This window comes from Xyrauchen texanus, chromosome 19, assembly GCF_025860055.1.
Source record: "Xyrauchen texanus isolate HMW12.3.18 chromosome 19, RBS_HiC_50CHRs, whole genome shotgun sequence".
NCBI classification, from domain to species: Eukaryota; Metazoa; Chordata; class Actinopteri; order Cypriniformes; family Catostomidae; genus Xyrauchen; species Xyrauchen texanus.
The window spans coordinates 12,441,233-12,458,155 of NC_068294.1; the positions used below are offsets into that span (position 1 = coordinate 12,441,233).

The 16,923-nt window shown below is 40.5% G+C and overlaps 1 protein-coding gene across 2 annotated transcripts; it reads right to left on the minus strand.

Annotated features, from left to right (window-relative positions):
• Positions 1-441: 441 nt before the first annotated feature.
• Positions 442-14,554, minus strand: LOC127660232 (dynactin subunit 4). Of its 2 annotated transcripts, XM_052150360.1 has the most exons (14): positions 14,404-14,554; positions 13,751-13,821; positions 11,633-11,811; positions 11,375-11,418; positions 11,168-11,275; positions 10,053-10,073; positions 8,057-8,130; positions 6,713-6,825; positions 6,059-6,168; positions 5,837-5,910; positions 5,691-5,745; positions 2,146-2,253; positions 1,648-1,745; positions 442-1,553 (listed from the first exon to the last, which is right to left on the minus strand). In XM_052150360.1, the coding sequence occupies exons 1-14, from the start codon at positions 14,536-14,538 to the stop codon at positions 1,340-1,342; spliced, it is 1,404 nt and encodes a 467-aa protein (XP_052006320.1). In that variant the 5' UTR covers positions 14,539-14,554; the 3' UTR covers positions 442-1,339. The 2 variants fall into 2 exon arrangements, with proteins under 2 accessions (XP_052006320.1, XP_052006321.1); XM_052150361.1 differs by lacking the exon at positions 10,053-10,073 and having other exon boundaries at positions 444-1,553.
• Between the last annotated feature and the right edge of the window lie 2,369 nt (positions 14,555-16,923).

A 16,923-nucleotide genomic window follows, 5' to 3' on the forward strand; every position in this document is an offset into this window, starting at 1 on the left:
GCATTATTTAACAGCATTAAATGTAATTAGATTAAAATAAATTCTCCTTGCCTATATGATAACTTGAGTAAAAAGTGGCCCAGCCTACCCCACTCTCCCCTCAAATCTTTGAAAAACCCCTGTTAGAGTATTGCAGAATACTCTATACTCTCCAGACACTTAGTAGTTCTGTTCATCCTCATGAATTGTGAACAGAGCTTTGAAGCTCAAATAAGCACATAGAGGCAGCATAAAAGTAATCCATAAAACTCATGGTTTAATACGTCTTCAGAAGCGATGCAGTCACTTTGGGTGAGAAACAGATCAATATTTAAATCCTTTCTACTATAAATCTCCACTTTCATTTTCACTTTCAGAATGTGAAAGTGGAGATTTATAGTAAAAAAAGACTTTAATATTGACCCGTTTCTTACCCACACTTATATCACTTTCGAAGGCATGTATTTAACCACTGGCATCTTATGGATTACTTTAATGGTGCATTTTAGGAGCATAAAAGTTCTGGCCATCATTTACTTGCATAAGGACCTACAGAACAGAGATCTTCTAAAAAAAACCTTGTGTTCTGCAGAAGAAAGTAATTTACATCTGGGAGTAATGAGAGAATTTTCATTTTTGGAAGCATTATCTGTAATACATCACAATACAGTGGATATTACACAAATAAATACACATACATCAGACTGTCACTTTTCTCATTTTATTAGCCAGAATTAGTCAACCACATTTTAGGCGGACATCTTCTAGATCAGGACTTCCAGCTATTAGCAAGAGACAGATGATTAAAGCAGAATGAACTGGTCTCCACCATCTAATTTTACACATAATTAGTGTCTTTTACAACCAATGACCATCTCACATTTTGACCATCTCACATTAAAACAAGCAAAACATTTAGCTTGTTTTACAGCAAATATTAAATATTAAATGAGCACAATAGCTAGTTGAAGCATGAATCTAAAGGTCTTTATTAACACTCTAAAGACGTATAGTTCTGTTCAGAGCCAAATGTAGTTGAGATTGTGAGATGCAACAGTACGTGATATCACTTGTGACCACATGCACTTAAATACTTCAACAACGGCGCTTAATAGAGACAGATATTACTGCTGGAAGCATCCGGCACAAGTGTATGCGTCGTATGTAAACTGGTGAGTTATGTGAGAGTGAGAGATATGTGTGTGCCCGATATCTACACAAGGATGGTGACCATATTCAAAAGTAAAATAGAGAGAGTGAGCGACTGGGTTTAGTGCCACATGTTTTATTAATTTAGTCTGAGTGCATGTTTATGTTTGTGTGGGTTTGAGTATGTGTGCACACTCATTTATGTATTTTCTCATGTTGCCAGGGGGCCCAAGCTAAGCTCCACATGGTGTGTGAGCCAGATGGTCTCGCTGGTGGCTTCTCCCTCCTCAGTGGGTCTGATCGGAGCAGTGAGGTTCCGAAAATCATGGCGAAGTTTGAAGGCCACTGTGACATTGCCCTCTTCCTTCTGCGGAATCACTTTTATGAAGAAGCCGATCTTGTTGGACTTCCTAAAGGCCACCACACTGAAGATACAAGAGGACACATGAGTTAATAGTCAAAGTCATCTATTGCTGGATAATTATGAGCTAAATGACTAGATTGTAAGATTGCTCTTACTCAGGGTCATCTTGAAAGTCTTGAGGTTCTGCAAGCTCATCATACTCCGCGGCGGCATCTTTCCCTGCCAGGACCAGCTCCTTTGAGGGCACCAGCACCTATTAAAAAGTGATACTTCATAACTGAAATGTGGAAGGGCACAGTACATGGTACTGACACACTACTGCAGCACAGTGGTGGTGAGACCGTAATAACTGCATCATTTCCTCTGCAATGGCCCGCTTTAAAAAATGTCTGTCTGCAGACTGAATTCAGTGTTTTTACAGGGTAGAGTCTAGCTGAAGTCAGTTACGGACATTTATCTTTAATTCAATAACCGAAGATCATTATTACAGAACAAATATGCAGCGTATATTTCTATTGGAGAAAGCAGAAGGGAAACTACAGGAGAGCACTGTCCATGTTGTGTATTTTAGGTCTTCTGTTTTTGTATATTTTCATTATCTTGGGAATAAAAACTTAAGTAGGTCACGAGGGAAGCTAGGCTGTGGCCTTTACCTTGGCAGTGCTGTTAATGTCATCTGGGTCTTCCTTCTCACAGGTGTACAGAGACACATGGGTGATGCTCTCCACGGGGTTGGTAAGAGTCAGCAAAACCTGACTCTCCTGTATCAAAAAAAATCCTAAAATCACTTGCTAATGTCAATACAAATGCTATATGGCTTGGATTTGAGAGTGTAACTAGACTTCTATGTCTCACTTCAAATAGTGCTAATCGTTCTTGAATTTGACACCAAACACATGGTAACAATAAGAGATGCACTGACTTTTCTTCCAGTCAATAGGAGAAGACCTAAATGGAATGCTGCAATCGGCACTTAAAATGAATTTCCAAGCGTGATATATCATTCGCCTAGGCTGCATTAATTTTTTTAATTTTGCGTTGTTTATAGGATACTAATTTAAAGAGGAGAAAGACGTACCATAACCCACCTTTTTTGTTTTCCCTATGCGAGCGCAGAACGTTGTCATTTTTCCGGCCACAAGTCTATTTATTTCCACAATGAATCTTAGCTTGTGGTAGCTCATTATTACTGTAGGCTACCTCCCACACTCATATTCATTCTCAACATCTGTAATTTTCTGTATTTGTGATTAGGATGTTTTATTAGAATCTTTCTTTTTTTATATGTTATGCTTGTGATGGAGTAGTACTGGAGCAATGCTGATGCCCTGACTTTTAGAAAAAAAGAAAATGCTCCTAAGGGCAAATCTCGCTGTTTCGCTTCTATTCCGAAACGCTCACGTTCACTGATCGGGGCAATTGGGACCACAGTCAGCTACATTGAGTATCGTACAGTCTGACATATTGTCGCACAGTGTGCCATGGCAGTCTCAATGTGTTCATATCTTACAGTCTGTCAAGCAACAATCTTAAAGGACTGTAAAATCCTAGTGTATAGTGGGCTTTAAAGAGACAGGACCGATTAAACAAGTGTTCTACATATTAACCAACAATCAAGTTGCAAGCGGTTTGTGGAGCGGAGGGGGGGGCGCGGCCGATCAGAATATCGCGCGCCCGGTCCCCAATCGGCCTGATGAGGCGCGCGAGGGATAAAGGCGGCCGGTGACGATGGTTCGAGAGAGAGAGAATTATGGGCATGTCCGTCGTGTGTGTTTGTTTATGTGTTTTGGTTTAAGTTTTCATTAAATTATCATTTATATTGACAAGCCGGTTCTCGCCTCCTCCTTGCCCATCCTTGAGCTATTTTACATTGGTGCCGAAAGCCGGGAAGGAGGAGGGATGCCCGTCGCAGAGTCCTCGACACTGCCGTCCACCCTGGGGAGCGCTGCTGCCATCTTCCGGGTGACGGAGTAGCCCGACCGCCCGGATGCGGGGAACGGCCGTCGTCCGCGGGGCAAATGGGGACTGGATAACCCGACTGCCTGGAGCGAGGGAGCCGCTGCCGGGGGCGGAGGAGTGCCCTGCCGTCCCCCGAGACACGGAGGGTTCGAGGGAGACCGCCGTCCGCGAGGGGAGGAGGGAATAATCTCTCCGACCGCCCGGAGCGGTAGAGCCGCTGCCAGGGGCGGAGGAGTGTCCCCATTTGCCGCCAGAAAAGCGGAGGCGCGTTCTGCCCGCTGGGGGTCGAAGGTGTCACCGGTTTGCCCGGGGTTGGAGCGGCTGTCGTCCGCCTGAGTGTGGAGGAGTGTTCGAGGACCACGCGACGGTACATCGGAGAACCGGTGAGTGAGTTTTCTCTCTCTCTCTCTCTCTCCCTTTCGCACCGTGTTGGCCTTTTCCCTCGCCTATTTTGTTGTTTGTTTTTTTTTTCTCCCTCCTCTCCTCTCAGGGTGAGGAAGGCGGGGATGACCACGCGGGACGTAAGATACACCCCGCCCCAGGGATGGGGGGGGTGTACGTCATGCCGGTGGCACCCCGGCCTGAGATAACGCCGGGAGGAGTGTGGAGCGGAGGGGGGGGCGCGGCCGATCAGAATATCGCGCGCCCGGTCCCCAATCGGCCTGATGAGGCGCGCGAGGGATAAAGGCGGCCGGTGACGATGGTTCGAGAGAGAGAGAATTATGGGCATGACCGTCGAGTGTGTTTGTTTATGTGTTTTGGTTTAAGTTTTCATTAAATTATCATTTATATTGACAAGCCGGTTCTCGCCTCCTCCTTGCCCATCCTTGAGCTATTTTACACGGTTGTATAGCCTTGCAAATAATTTTGTAAATACTTGAATGGCCCTCGATAGGAAAAAGGTTCCCCACCCCTTTTATATAGAATACAATTATTTTAATTTCTTAAAGGGGTAAATGTCATGAGGAATACAATTTTCATTAATATTTTGACATATAAGAGGTCATTCTACTATAAAAACATACTGTAAATTCTAGAACTCAAAACTTAATCCCCAATGCAATAAAAGCATTTATTGAAACCAAGCTGCCAAAACACCCAGTTCTCTACTTCCATGACAACTCGGTCACTTGGGGTACTCGTTAATTCAAGACAGCCTCAACATCAACCACATCAACAGCTATTTTAAAATCATCTCACCCCTGGCCCCGCCCACTGGTGCACACTTGGCTCATAAACAGAAACGGAGAGAAGGACAAAAGTGAAAGGAGACCCATCTGGACTATTCTGAATTATTTTTGTATACAAACATGTACTACACCGACATCTTTGGCTGTTGTCATCTCTCTGGTACGCTTTTAAAAGACGCTGTGTAATTTCAACTCTGAAGAGAAGATGCGGTTCATCAGCTGCTGTGGGTCTTGTTGTTTTATTGCTTTAACTGCAACTCAAACGGTTTCGCCTATCAGCGCTATTTTGAATTGTTGGTGTTTGTACACATGCACTACATGGACATATTTGACCATTTTGATTTGTTTCTGGTGATGTGCACCTCAGTGAAGGATGATAAACTGGATGTGTGCGTCTTGTGAAGCAGTCATAAAATGAGTCTTTGCCAAGGAATTGTCACTGGAGGATATGTTAAAAACACTATTGGACTCGATAAAAAACGAAAGTAAACAGTTCCATTCAAATGTCATGATTGTTTATGATGCTGACACGCTGTCTACACCAGGCACCGTCTGTTGATGTGACACAGCGTCTTGAGTCTGTCAACATCGGGTGTGTCAACACAAACTTTCTGAAACGTGTTAACAGTTGTGCTTTAGATGAATAGTGTAATATATTCGGATGGAATGTGTTGGATGTGTGCTGAGTTTAAACCATGAAATTTACATTTCTAATGTTTTGGTGCATGTTTTTTCTCTTCCGATTGAGTTTCCAAAATGGCTGAAATTGAGGTACTGTTTGCCAATCATAACAGAGGGTGTTTCCATTTAAGTTTAGAGGAGGAGCTGAGGCAAAAATCAAGCTTTTCAGAAAGATGTCATAGACTGGGTGGAAAATGAAGAAACGCAAAACGCAGCACCACCAAACTATCGGTATCAGCAGATGCTGTTCTAAGAAGTGTATATCATTATCGGCAGGCACATTTTGTATCTGTGCATTCCTAGTGACTTAGGATTCATAAATAAGATCAGAAAACTTATTGAAGTGTTTCAGCATGAGGAGAACTTGCCTTCATATGCCGCAGGTTTGGAATGGACATAATTCTCACTTCAGGAATGTAGCTCCTGTAAAAGGTGAAGAAAAAAAATTTCAGCAAAGAAAAACTCACAGAACAACAAACAAGGGAATTAAGTATACACAAGATGCATGACTTACACTGCCACAAGCTGGATTTTGAACTTAATGGAGGTTGGATTAAACTCTGGTTTACTCAGATTGTGCTCACATTTCTGAAAATAAAGGTTATGGCAATTAACAGCACAATCTCAATCAAACATGAATATATCAACTTTTCAAATCAAACTTGCTTATAAAAAAACAGCAGCTTTGTTAAGGCATTATTTGGAGAGCTAGAGGAAAGCTTTAATGTGTACAGACTCTACAGCGCAGAGAGCGTTTCATCAGCAGGTGCTTGTGTCTGGGGTGCAACTGCGATTCTCCTGCAGGCTGAAAATCTGGCTGTAGCAGTCTCTGGCAAAGAGTTGTCACTGCATCAAAAGATGTCATAAACAAAGTGATGCAACTTCCACGCAGCAGAACATACATCATATAACAAGGGCATTAAATATATTTTATGATTACACCTTTTGCCTTATGGCTAAGTTATGCTTTGTTTTTCTGCATTCCGTTGTGTCTTGCACACAGTCGAGCATTCTAGCATTTCAAAGTAAACTTTTTGAGCGCAAGCACATACACACACATTCCCTGCATACACACTTTGCCTGCTTTGCGCTACTCTTTAGCACAATCACAACCCAAACCTCATGTGCAGGTAATGTGCACAAACCGGTACACAAGGCTTAAAACCTGAGCTGCAAGTGGTAAACCAAAGTATACTTTTGCCTTTAGAAGGACAGATATGGTTTGATTATTTGATCCCTGAACTGGTGAGGTCAATAAAGCTTGTCCACTTATATATGACTGCTAAACCCACGCCATGGAAACTGTCCCTGCTTTATCTTCACTAGAATTGACTTTAGATTAAAGAAAGTAATGAAGCAGTATTTTGGGTGAAGCAGGGATATAACCAACCTTCAGGCAGGTTCACAGGGCGAGTGTAATAGTCCTCAGGCAGGGGCTCTACCTCATCCAAAGCCTGTGCTGGCTCTATAGTGATCTCCTTCTGGTCCTCTCCCTCTTTCAGTCTAAAAACAACAGCATCATATTAGACAACTTCCACAAAGACTTTAATGTCATGCTTAAAGGCACAGTTCACCCAAAAATGAAAATACTCTCATCATTTACTCACCCTCATAACAACCCAGATGTGTATGACTTTCTTTTGCTGAACACAAATGAAGATTTGTAGAAGAATATTTCAGCTCTGTATGTCCATACAATGCAATGAGTGTTGGCCAGAACTTTGAAAGTCCAAAAAGGACATAAATGCAGCATAAAATTAATCTATATGACTCCAGTCATTAAATCCATTGCGGTGTCCGCAATTGCCCCCATCCACTATATAGTGCACTATTTCAGGTGTCGGCCATATTGTAGTAGCATCTGAATTCTGTGTGAACTACTCATTCCCTACATTCATTCACTCCTTCTTACCCACAATGCTCTCTGATTCTGAGTGTACATCAGATGTACACTCGATGACAGCTTATTGCCCCTAATCCACCACAGGGAGAGAGCACATGGGGGAGAGAGCGCAAGACACCAGTTTACATCATTATTTAAAAAAAAAGAAAACACAAAAAAGAGACACATATTGAACTGTTTCTCACCCACAACAATCATATCACTTCAGAATACATAGATTTAACAAGTGGAGTTGTATGGATTACTTTTATGCTGCCTTTATATGCTTTTTGGACCTTAAAAGTTCTGGTCACCATTCAATTGTATTGTATGAACCTACGGAGCTGAAATATTCTTCTAAAAATCTTAATTTGTGTTCAAAAGATAGAAAGTCATACACATCTGGGATGGCATGATGCTGAGAGATATAGATATGGTACTTATGTATGAGTAATTTTTTGTTTTGTATAACGCATATAACAGACACTGTTATAATCATGAGGATTATATGACAAAAGTAGATTTCTTTTCTTTCTAAAAAAAATGTGAGTGGTGCTAACCAGTGCAAAATCTCAACTACACCACCAGGGCGTTACAAAAAATTTACTTGTAAGCTTAAATATGTAATATTTACTGGTTAGATAAATATGGCTCGGGACCCTCCTTCAATTAATCTATGGGATTTTTTTGTCCACTTTATTTCCCACCAGATGAAAATCATAAATCTGATTACTCAGAAAAGTAATAGCACACCTCTCCACAACAAGTTGCACAAATGGTGCAGCATGAGTTTAATACTTTGGGTTTGCCGGCAAGTCTGAGTGAATTTTTCGGAATAGAAAAAATACTTACGAAAGGCCATATAGGGCACTGATTGGGGCTCCAGATCTCTGCCTCTGTAACCTGGTTCCAAGGCCATACTTCTCCTTGTAGACAAAAAATATAAACCACATCAGTCCACACTAATCAGAGCCTGTTTTCTAGGTCTAAGCTACAGGTACCAATTACTTTAAAGTTTCACTTATCCTTAGATTTACCCCAGTTTCAGTGTGTTAACCATGATTGTACATTTAGCAACTGTCAACAGATCTTAAACAAAAGCTTATGAAATGCTTACTTTCAACGAACCTGGTTGAATAATTTTGGTGAAAATTTAATAAGATTCTTGGAACAAATTTACATTCAAATTGGTCTAGGAATCAAACTAAACTCAGCAAAAAAAAGAAACGTCCCTTTTTCAGGACACTGTATTTTAAAGATAATTTTGTAAAAATCCAAATAACTTTACAGATCTTTATTGTAAAGGTTTAAACAATGTTTTCCATGCTTGTTCATTGAACCATTAACAATTAATGAGCATGCATCTGTGTAACGGTCGTAAAGACACTAACAGCTTACAGATGGTTGGCAATTAAGGTCACAGTTATAAAAACTTAGAACACTAAAGAGAACTTTCTACTGACTCTGAAAAACACCAAAAGAAAGATGCTCAGGGTCCCTGCTCATCTGCGTGAATGTGCCTTAGGCATGCTGCATGAAGGCATGAGGACTTTGATTGTACAGCTGTCTGCAGTGGCAGACCATGTGTAACAACACCTGCACAGGATCAATACATCCAAATATCACACCTGCGGGACAGGCACAGGATGGCAACAAAAACTGGTTGAGTTACACCAGGAATGCACAATCCCTCCATCAGTGCTCAGACTGTCTGCAATAGGCTGAGAGAGGCTGGACTGAGGGCTTGAAGGCCTGTCGTAAGGCAGGTCCTTACCAAACATAAAATGGCAATATCGTCACCTATGGGCACAAACCCACCTTCACTGCACCAGACAGGACTGGCAAAATGTGCTCTTCACTGACGAGTCGTGGTTTTGTCTCACCAAGGGTGATGGTCGGACTCGTGTTTATCGTCGAAGGAATGAGCGTTACACAGAGGCCTGTACTCTGGAGCGGGATCGATTTGGAAGTGGAGGGTCCATCATGGTCTGGGGCGGTGTGTCACAGCATCATCGGACTGAGCTTTTTGTCATTGCAGGCAATCTCAATGCTGTGCATTACAGGGAAGACATCCTCCTCCATAATGTGGTACCCATCCTGCAGGCGCATGACAATGCAACCAGCCATACTGCTTGTTCTGTGCATGATTTCCTGCAAGACAGGAATGTCAGTGTTCTGCCATGGCCAGTGAAGAACCCGGATCTCAATCCTATTGAGGGCTAGGGCCATTCTAGCTTGGACAGAATTGTCCAGGAACTTGCAAGTGCCTTGGTGGAAGAGTGGAGTAACATCTCACAGCAAGAACTGGCAAATCTGGTGCAGTCCATGAGAAGGAGATGCACTGCAGTACTTAATGCAACTGGTGGCCACACCAGACACTGACTGTTACTTTTATTTTGACCCCCCTTTGTTCAGGGACACATTATTCCATTTCTGTTTGTCACATGTCTGTGAAAGTTGTTCAGTTTATGTCTTAAATGTTGAATCTTTTATGTTCATACAAATATTAAAAATTAATATGTTAATTTTGCTGAAAATAAAAGCAGTTAAAAGTGAGAGAATGTTTCTTTTTTTGCCGAGTTTACAAATAAACCACAAGCATCTTCAAATAAACAGCATACATAAATACCAGCCTAATCAGGAGTCTTCACAACTTGTGTCGTGTTATATTTAAAATATCCCCCTCCAAATATAAAGGATTCAACTGTCCAGAGAGTTCCAAGAAGCAATAGTGATGTTCATGTGACAGATACAACGTGCTAGACTGCTGGAAGGATTGGGTTGGCATCTTTTAAGGCCAAAGAAAGCAGTGTTAGTGCAAGAATTGCAGGGAAAAAATACCACTCACCACCACGTGAATAGTGTGTTGCTGGAGAGGGGTATATAACCAAAAATGTTAGCGTGCACAGGCAAAGAAAAAGGAGAGAGAAACAATCAAATGAATCAAATGCATTCAAGCAAACATTAAAGTGGCAGATCATAAGGAAACAAGGATTGCTTTAGTTCTGACATGCAGCTTCAAAAGTGCAAATAGTGCTCAATCATTTATTTCAGGGTTAGAAATGAACCATTTGAATCAATTGTGTATTCAAACACAACAGCAAAAAAAGCATTACAAATATTAATGTTACAAAGTCACATTTCAAACCCTGTTAAATTAATAAATTAAGTCTTTAAAGAGATCAAAGCCAGCTTCAAGAAAGATTCAAGGAAATGTTTAAGAAAAACACATCAACTTATTTTAATTGTATAGTATTATGCAAAATATGCACAAAAAGAAGTACTTATGCTTAAACTTATTTAAACATAATTTCAACCGGACTCTGCAAGGTTGCATTTTTAAAAGGATAGTTCACCCAAAAAGGAAAAATGTCATAATTTCTTCAACCTTAAGCCATCCCAGACGTGTATGACTTTCTTCTGGTGAACACAAAGATTTTTAGAAGAATATTTTAGCTCTGTAGGTCCATAAAAGTAATCCATAAGACTCTAGTGTCCATGTTCCATGTCTTCTGAAGCAATATGATAAGTGTGGGTGATAAACAGGTCAATATTGAACTCTTTTCTTTTATTACTGTAAATCTCCACTTTCACTTACACATTCTGACTTAAATATTGATCTGTAACAATCATATAATTTCTGAAGACATGGAATAAACCACTGGAGTCATTTGGATTACTTTTATGCTGCCATTATGTGATTTTTGGAGCTTAAAAGGTCTGGTCACCATTAACTTGTATTGTATGGACCAGCAGAGCTGAAATATTCTTCTAAAAATCTTAATTTGTGTTCTGCAAAAGATAGAATGTCATACACACCTGATATGGCATGAGGGTGAGAATTTTATTTTTGGGTGAACTGTCCCTGTAAGACAAGACAAACCACATCACTTCCACTTTCAAACTGGAAAGCAAACGTTAGTTTGGGAGGGTGTTTCTAGACATAGTGGACTGAGTATGTACCGAGAATGCCTGAGGCATGAACGGGCGTCTTCTAGCAAGCTTCTTCCTGTCTCTCTCTAGCTTCTCTCTTTGGGCCAGTTGCTGATAATACTCAATCAACTTGTTGATCTGAAAAGAGAACATACATCATGATTGACTGGACATCTACTTGAAAAAATACCCTGGAAAATTAAGTCTTTTTAAAAGGTGGTTTGATTGTCCACATACCCTTTGAGTATGAGGATTTTCCGGTTCCTGCCATCCTCCACTGGCTAAAGTACAAAGATGACAAACAGTTTTACTTTAACTTACATGCAATCTAATGCTAGGCATATTTCAAGACCACAATGCAAGCCTATGAGTCCCCAGACAACTCATTTACAATATGTTCAAATACTATGCTTAAATATAGACTTATTACAGTACAAAACTCAGGGTTTACTGCCACTGCTAAATATGTCCCAATCAGGGACAGCAGGGACTCACCAACAGATTTGTCGGCCATGCCTACATCTCTTGAAGTCCAGCGACAAAATCCACAGGCTAAGTAATAGGCCTTCTTCATTGTTGTCTTGGTTGGGTCATCAGGCAGTGGTGCTGGGATGTTGGTGGCTCGTGTGGAGAGGGTGTGCATACAGCATGGGCAGTCAAAACAGTTGGCGCACCTGAAATGAATACATCCGATTGCAATCAAATTTAAGACTTTAAAAGACCATCATTGACAAGGAATTATTTATGCATACTTGTCATATTATCTGGTAGATAGGAGTATAAAATCCTCTGTGAAGAGTTGTAAATTTGATCTTTAAGATTATACATTATTATTTACAATGACTCATTCCATCCACTGCAGCACTGTGCCACATCTACACCCAAAAACTTCAGGTTAACTAACCTTACAACCAGTAATTTATTTTCTCAAGCTGTGATTATAGAAAATAAAGAACATTCCCACATGGTGGTGTCTAGAATGTTACCACTGTTACCAAAAAAGGACAAATTATGTTTTCATAGTGGGTTATTGTCAAGATCCTTACCATTATTCATACATACAGCCATGTCCAAATGTATTGGCAGTGACATCAATTTTATGTTTCGCAAAGATTTCTGCTTCAGTTGTTGTGGTGTTGATTCACATTGTTTCTAGATTATTGTGTAGAGTGATCAGATGCATTTTAAATAATTGTAAAAAGCTTCATTGGCCAAAAACTTAACTTTATCACAAAAAACAAAATTTCACAGTTTTTTTGGCCCTGGCACAAAATTACCAGCTAACATAATTTCACTAATCATGTCAGCAGCACCCGGGAAAGTGTGAAGGAGTACTAGTCAGGTGAATCATTCTGATTGGATTATAAGAGCAGACTGTTTGCTATAAAAGGAGGGAATAATTGCTTCTTATCATTGTGTTATTGTTAGCAACCGTTACTTCTGAAGAAAGATGTGCAGTCATCATCACTTTGCATCAAAATGGCCTCCATTGATGAACTATTTACCGGATCATCAAGAACTTCAAGGAGAGAGGTTCAACTGCAGTGAAGAAGGCTTCAGGACGTTCCAGAGTGTCCAGCAAGCACCAGGACCGTCTCCTCTTGCGGATTCAGCAACGGAATCGTGCCACCACCAGTGCAGAGCTGGCACAATATTGGCAGCAGGTTGGCGTGAGTGCATCTGCATGCACAGTGAGGCGAAGACTTATGGACAATTGCCTGGTGTCAAGAAGGGCAGCAAAGAAGCCACTTCTCTCCAAAAAAAACCTCAAGGACAGACTGAAATTCTGCAGGAAGTACAAGGATTGGACAGCAGAAGACTGGTGCAAAGTTATTTTCTCTGATGTAGCCCCCTTCCGACTGTTTGTGACATCTGGATACTCCAGATAGTCTGGAGAAGAAAAGATGAACGCTACCATGAGTCCTGTATTGTGTGAAAAGTTAAGCATCCTGAGATCACCCATGTGTGGGGTTATTTTTCATCCAAGGGAGTGGACTCTCACAATTCTGCCCAAAAACACTGCCATGAATAAAGAATGGTATCGAAATGTCCTGCAAGAGCAACTTCTCCCAATGATCCAGGAGCAATTTGGTGATGATCTGTGCATTTTCCAGCATGATGGAGCACAATGTCACAAGGCAAGAGTGATAATGAAGTGGCTCGATGATCATTACATTGAAATTTTGGATCCTTGGCCAGGCAGCTCCCCAGATCTTAATCCCATAGAGAACCCGTGGTCAATCCTCAAAAGGCGAGTGGACAAGCAGAAGCTGACAAATTGAGATCAACTCCGAGCACTTATAAGGCTAGAATGGATCACCATCAGTCAGGATTTGGCCCAGAAGCTGATATCCAGCATACCAGGTTATGAAGAACAAGGGGCCAACACAGTAACTATTTACTCTTTGCATATTGAGTGTTTTTGCCAATAAAAGCCTTTAAAATTTATGAAATGCTTATCATTGTTTTCCAGTATACCATAGAAACAAGCGAAAAAAGAATCTACAAATACTGATGCAGCAAACTTGGCAAAACACAAAATTTATATCACTGCCAATACTTTTGGCCATGGCTGTAGGCCTTCATGTACCAAATGCACTGATGTGGCTTTACCTGTTTTTCTTGAGCTTGGCCTCAGCTGATGGCATATTCTCCAGACAACTGGGGCAAAAATGTGAATCGACCTATATAACGGGTACAAACCAAAACATATTCATAGAACAAACTTCTAGACAACAAACTGATACAAACGAACAGCAAATATGAACTAAATGGTGATGACAGATGAGAAATTCAGACATAGCTTATCTAAAACATAATATGGTTTATAATTCTTTAACAACCATGGTCTTTGTAGGGTGTGGTAGTGTTTACGCCATCAAAATAACAAGAATAACTGATTACAACATTACTTCCTTCATTTTGAGTGTTTTTGTATTTAAACTAAAAGTATAAGTTGTATGGTGGTTGCCATTCAACGAATTTCATTCATATTTTTCTTATTAGCTTTTAGCATTTGCAGGATATCTGTCCAGTTCCACAAGAAGTGGGAGGTGCAGAAGTAAACTGACTGGTTAGATATCCAGTTGGAAAACGCCAATGCAGTGACATTTGTGACAGATGTATAAACTAGCCAATCACAGGCCGAGGATTCGTTCCACATCGACTGAAAGGCGGATCAACTGATGTCAACAGCTAGTTAGCCCGTTATTAACACGGCAAACATCTATTGTTTTCAAATAAATATTGTAACCCACGGTACTTACTTCATGTGACACGCACTCCAATGATCGAAGTTCACTGCAATATCTGCAAAAATACAGCTGAGAGAGTGGAACTCGAATCCTTTTCTCGCCTCGGACGAGATAAAGCACTTTCTCCGGCTGCAGCAGCGTCGCCATTTCTCACTGACTTCCTTCTGCCTGCGTAACGATGACGTCACAACACGTTGCCGCTTTTGTCTCAATAGCGCCCCTGTTGTTCATGGGCAAATGGCTTTCTGGCTGTCATCAGACCTATCTATTATTGTTGCATAAGAAAACAAGAGAAGTAAAGTTTGTCAAGACAAACTAGGTTGGCTTGAAAAAGCCTAGTCTGAATGTATATTGATAGAAATTATGCTTAGTTAGGCATTGTTATCAACATGTTTTAGCATGTTGATGGCTGGTTTTAGCACATAACTAGACATTGCTAGCATGTTTTAGCATGTTGCTTTCTAGGCTAGGCTTTTGCATTTGGTTGCTAGGCAGTTACCAGGGTGATGCTGACAAGGCTCCTTGCTAGCCTGAGTCAAATGGCCCAACCCGGAAATCTCTACGATGTCCTGGTGCAGAGATATGTTTTTACTACTTAGTTGCTAGGGTAACCCCATCTGGTTGCTAGGCAGTTACCAAGGTGATAATCAAAAGGCTCCTTGCTACCCTGATTCAAATGAGCCAACCCAGAATTCTCTACAATATTTTGGGTCAGAGATAAGTGATTTGTTACTTGGTTGCTAGGGTAACCACATCTGGTTGCTATACATTTACCAAGTTGATTCTCAAAAGGCTCATTGCTACCCGAGTCAAACGAGCCAACCTGGAAGTCTCTACGATGTTCTGGTGCACATATACATGTATGTATTTTGATACTCGGCTGCTAGGGTTATACCATCTGGTTGCTAGGCAGTTACCAGGGTAATACTGAAAAGGCTCTTTGATACCATGAGTCAAACGAGCCAATTTGGATGTCTCTATGATGTTGTGTGCAGAGATATGTGTTTTTCTACTAAGTTGCTAGGGTTACACCATCTGGTTGCTAGGCAGTTACCAGGGTGATACTCAAAAGGCTCGTTGCTACCCTGAGTCAAACGAGCCAACCCAGAAGTCCCTACGACGTTCTTGTGCAGAGGTATGTGTTTTGCTACTCCATTGCTAGGGTAACACCATCGGGTTGCTAGGCAGACCAGGGTGATACACAAAAGGCTCATTGCTACCAAACGAGCCAACTCAGAAGTTTCTACGATGTTCTGGTGCATAGAGATGTGTCTTGCTACTCGGTTGCTAGGGTAACACAATCTGGTTGCAAGGCAGTTACCAGGGTGATACTCAAAAGGCTCATTGTTACCCTGAGTCAAACCAGCCAACCCAGAATTCTCTAAGATGTTCTGGTGCACCATACAAATCCCTTAGAAAAGTCATAGCATAGGTGCCCTAAATAGGCCTTTCATTTTGACACCTCAATTGTGGGTCTATGTCAAGCAGTGCGGGATGAGTGAGGTGCTGAAAAAGTGTACGGAAGAATGATAATAAGTATGTGAGATTATAATAGTGATGTTTTTCTTCGCAAGCACCACTAATAAGCTTAAATGGTAGATCAGTAGGTTAACAATAACCTTAACAATTTAGACTTTGTTTTCATTTAAAATTTATCAGAACGAAATTAACAGGTTATCAGCATTTAAAAACAAAGTTTAACTCTGGAACAATTGAAAGGGACTTTGTTCTTGTTTTCGGTTACGTTCGGCAAAAAAATAAAATAAAAAAATATATATGCCAGGTTCTTGTGATGTAAAAGAATGAGACAAAGATAAATCATGTCAGAACTTTTTCCACCTTTAATGTGACCAATATCGTGTTTATATATATTTTATTTATTTTTTCTCAGACAACAAAGATTTAAAAAACACTGCATAGCTTAGTTTCACAATAAAGCAACATGTCTGTGTTGTCCTCATTAAAGATCCATTAATCAGCCTGCTGAGTGAATAATTCTGTAAAGAGTATAATAGTTTGATCAAACCGGAGACAGACACATCTTTCTGTTGACAATTACGAGTTTAAAAAGGATTTCAAGGAAGCTCTGTTTCTTAAGTAGCACTAAAAAACAATTCATGTTTATGTACAAGTAAAAATAATAACATGACTTATTTATAAAATGTACTATAATTATTTGTACATTTCAGAGCTATCTTCTTTAAGTGGGGTAAATATGCCCTTCTTATATTGATTGATATATAAATTGAAATAGTTATTTTTATGTATTTAAAACTTGAACTCACAGTCCATTAAATCTAATATGTTAACTTTGAATTTCAATTTTCACTATTTTACCACTCTTTGATAAACTTACCAGTCATTTAAAAAAAACATTACCATTTCCATCACTCACCAAACCATTCCAGTGACACTACGGATTGGATTATTCACTTGGAAATAATATCTCTGTTATCAACTCAACCAAGCATATTCTCATCCTGGGTCATCCATGGCTGGCTGTCCATGATCCCATCATCTCCTGGAACCGGG

Bases quoted from the DNA above. Each gene is read 5' to 3' on its own strand.
- LOC127660232 (XM_052150360.1), bottom strand. From the start codon at position 14,538: ATGGCGACGCTGCTGCAGCCGGAGAAAGTGCTTTATCTCGTCCGAGGC. The intron at 11,276-11,374 runs GTATGTGGACAA...TTCTCTTTTCAG, and splicing joins AAAATCCTCATACTCAAAGG to ATCAACAAGTTGATTGAGTA. The intron at 5,746-5,836 runs GTAAGTCATGCA...CACCTTTTACAG, and splicing joins AAAATCCAGCTTGTGGCAGT to GAGCTACATTCCTGAAGTGA.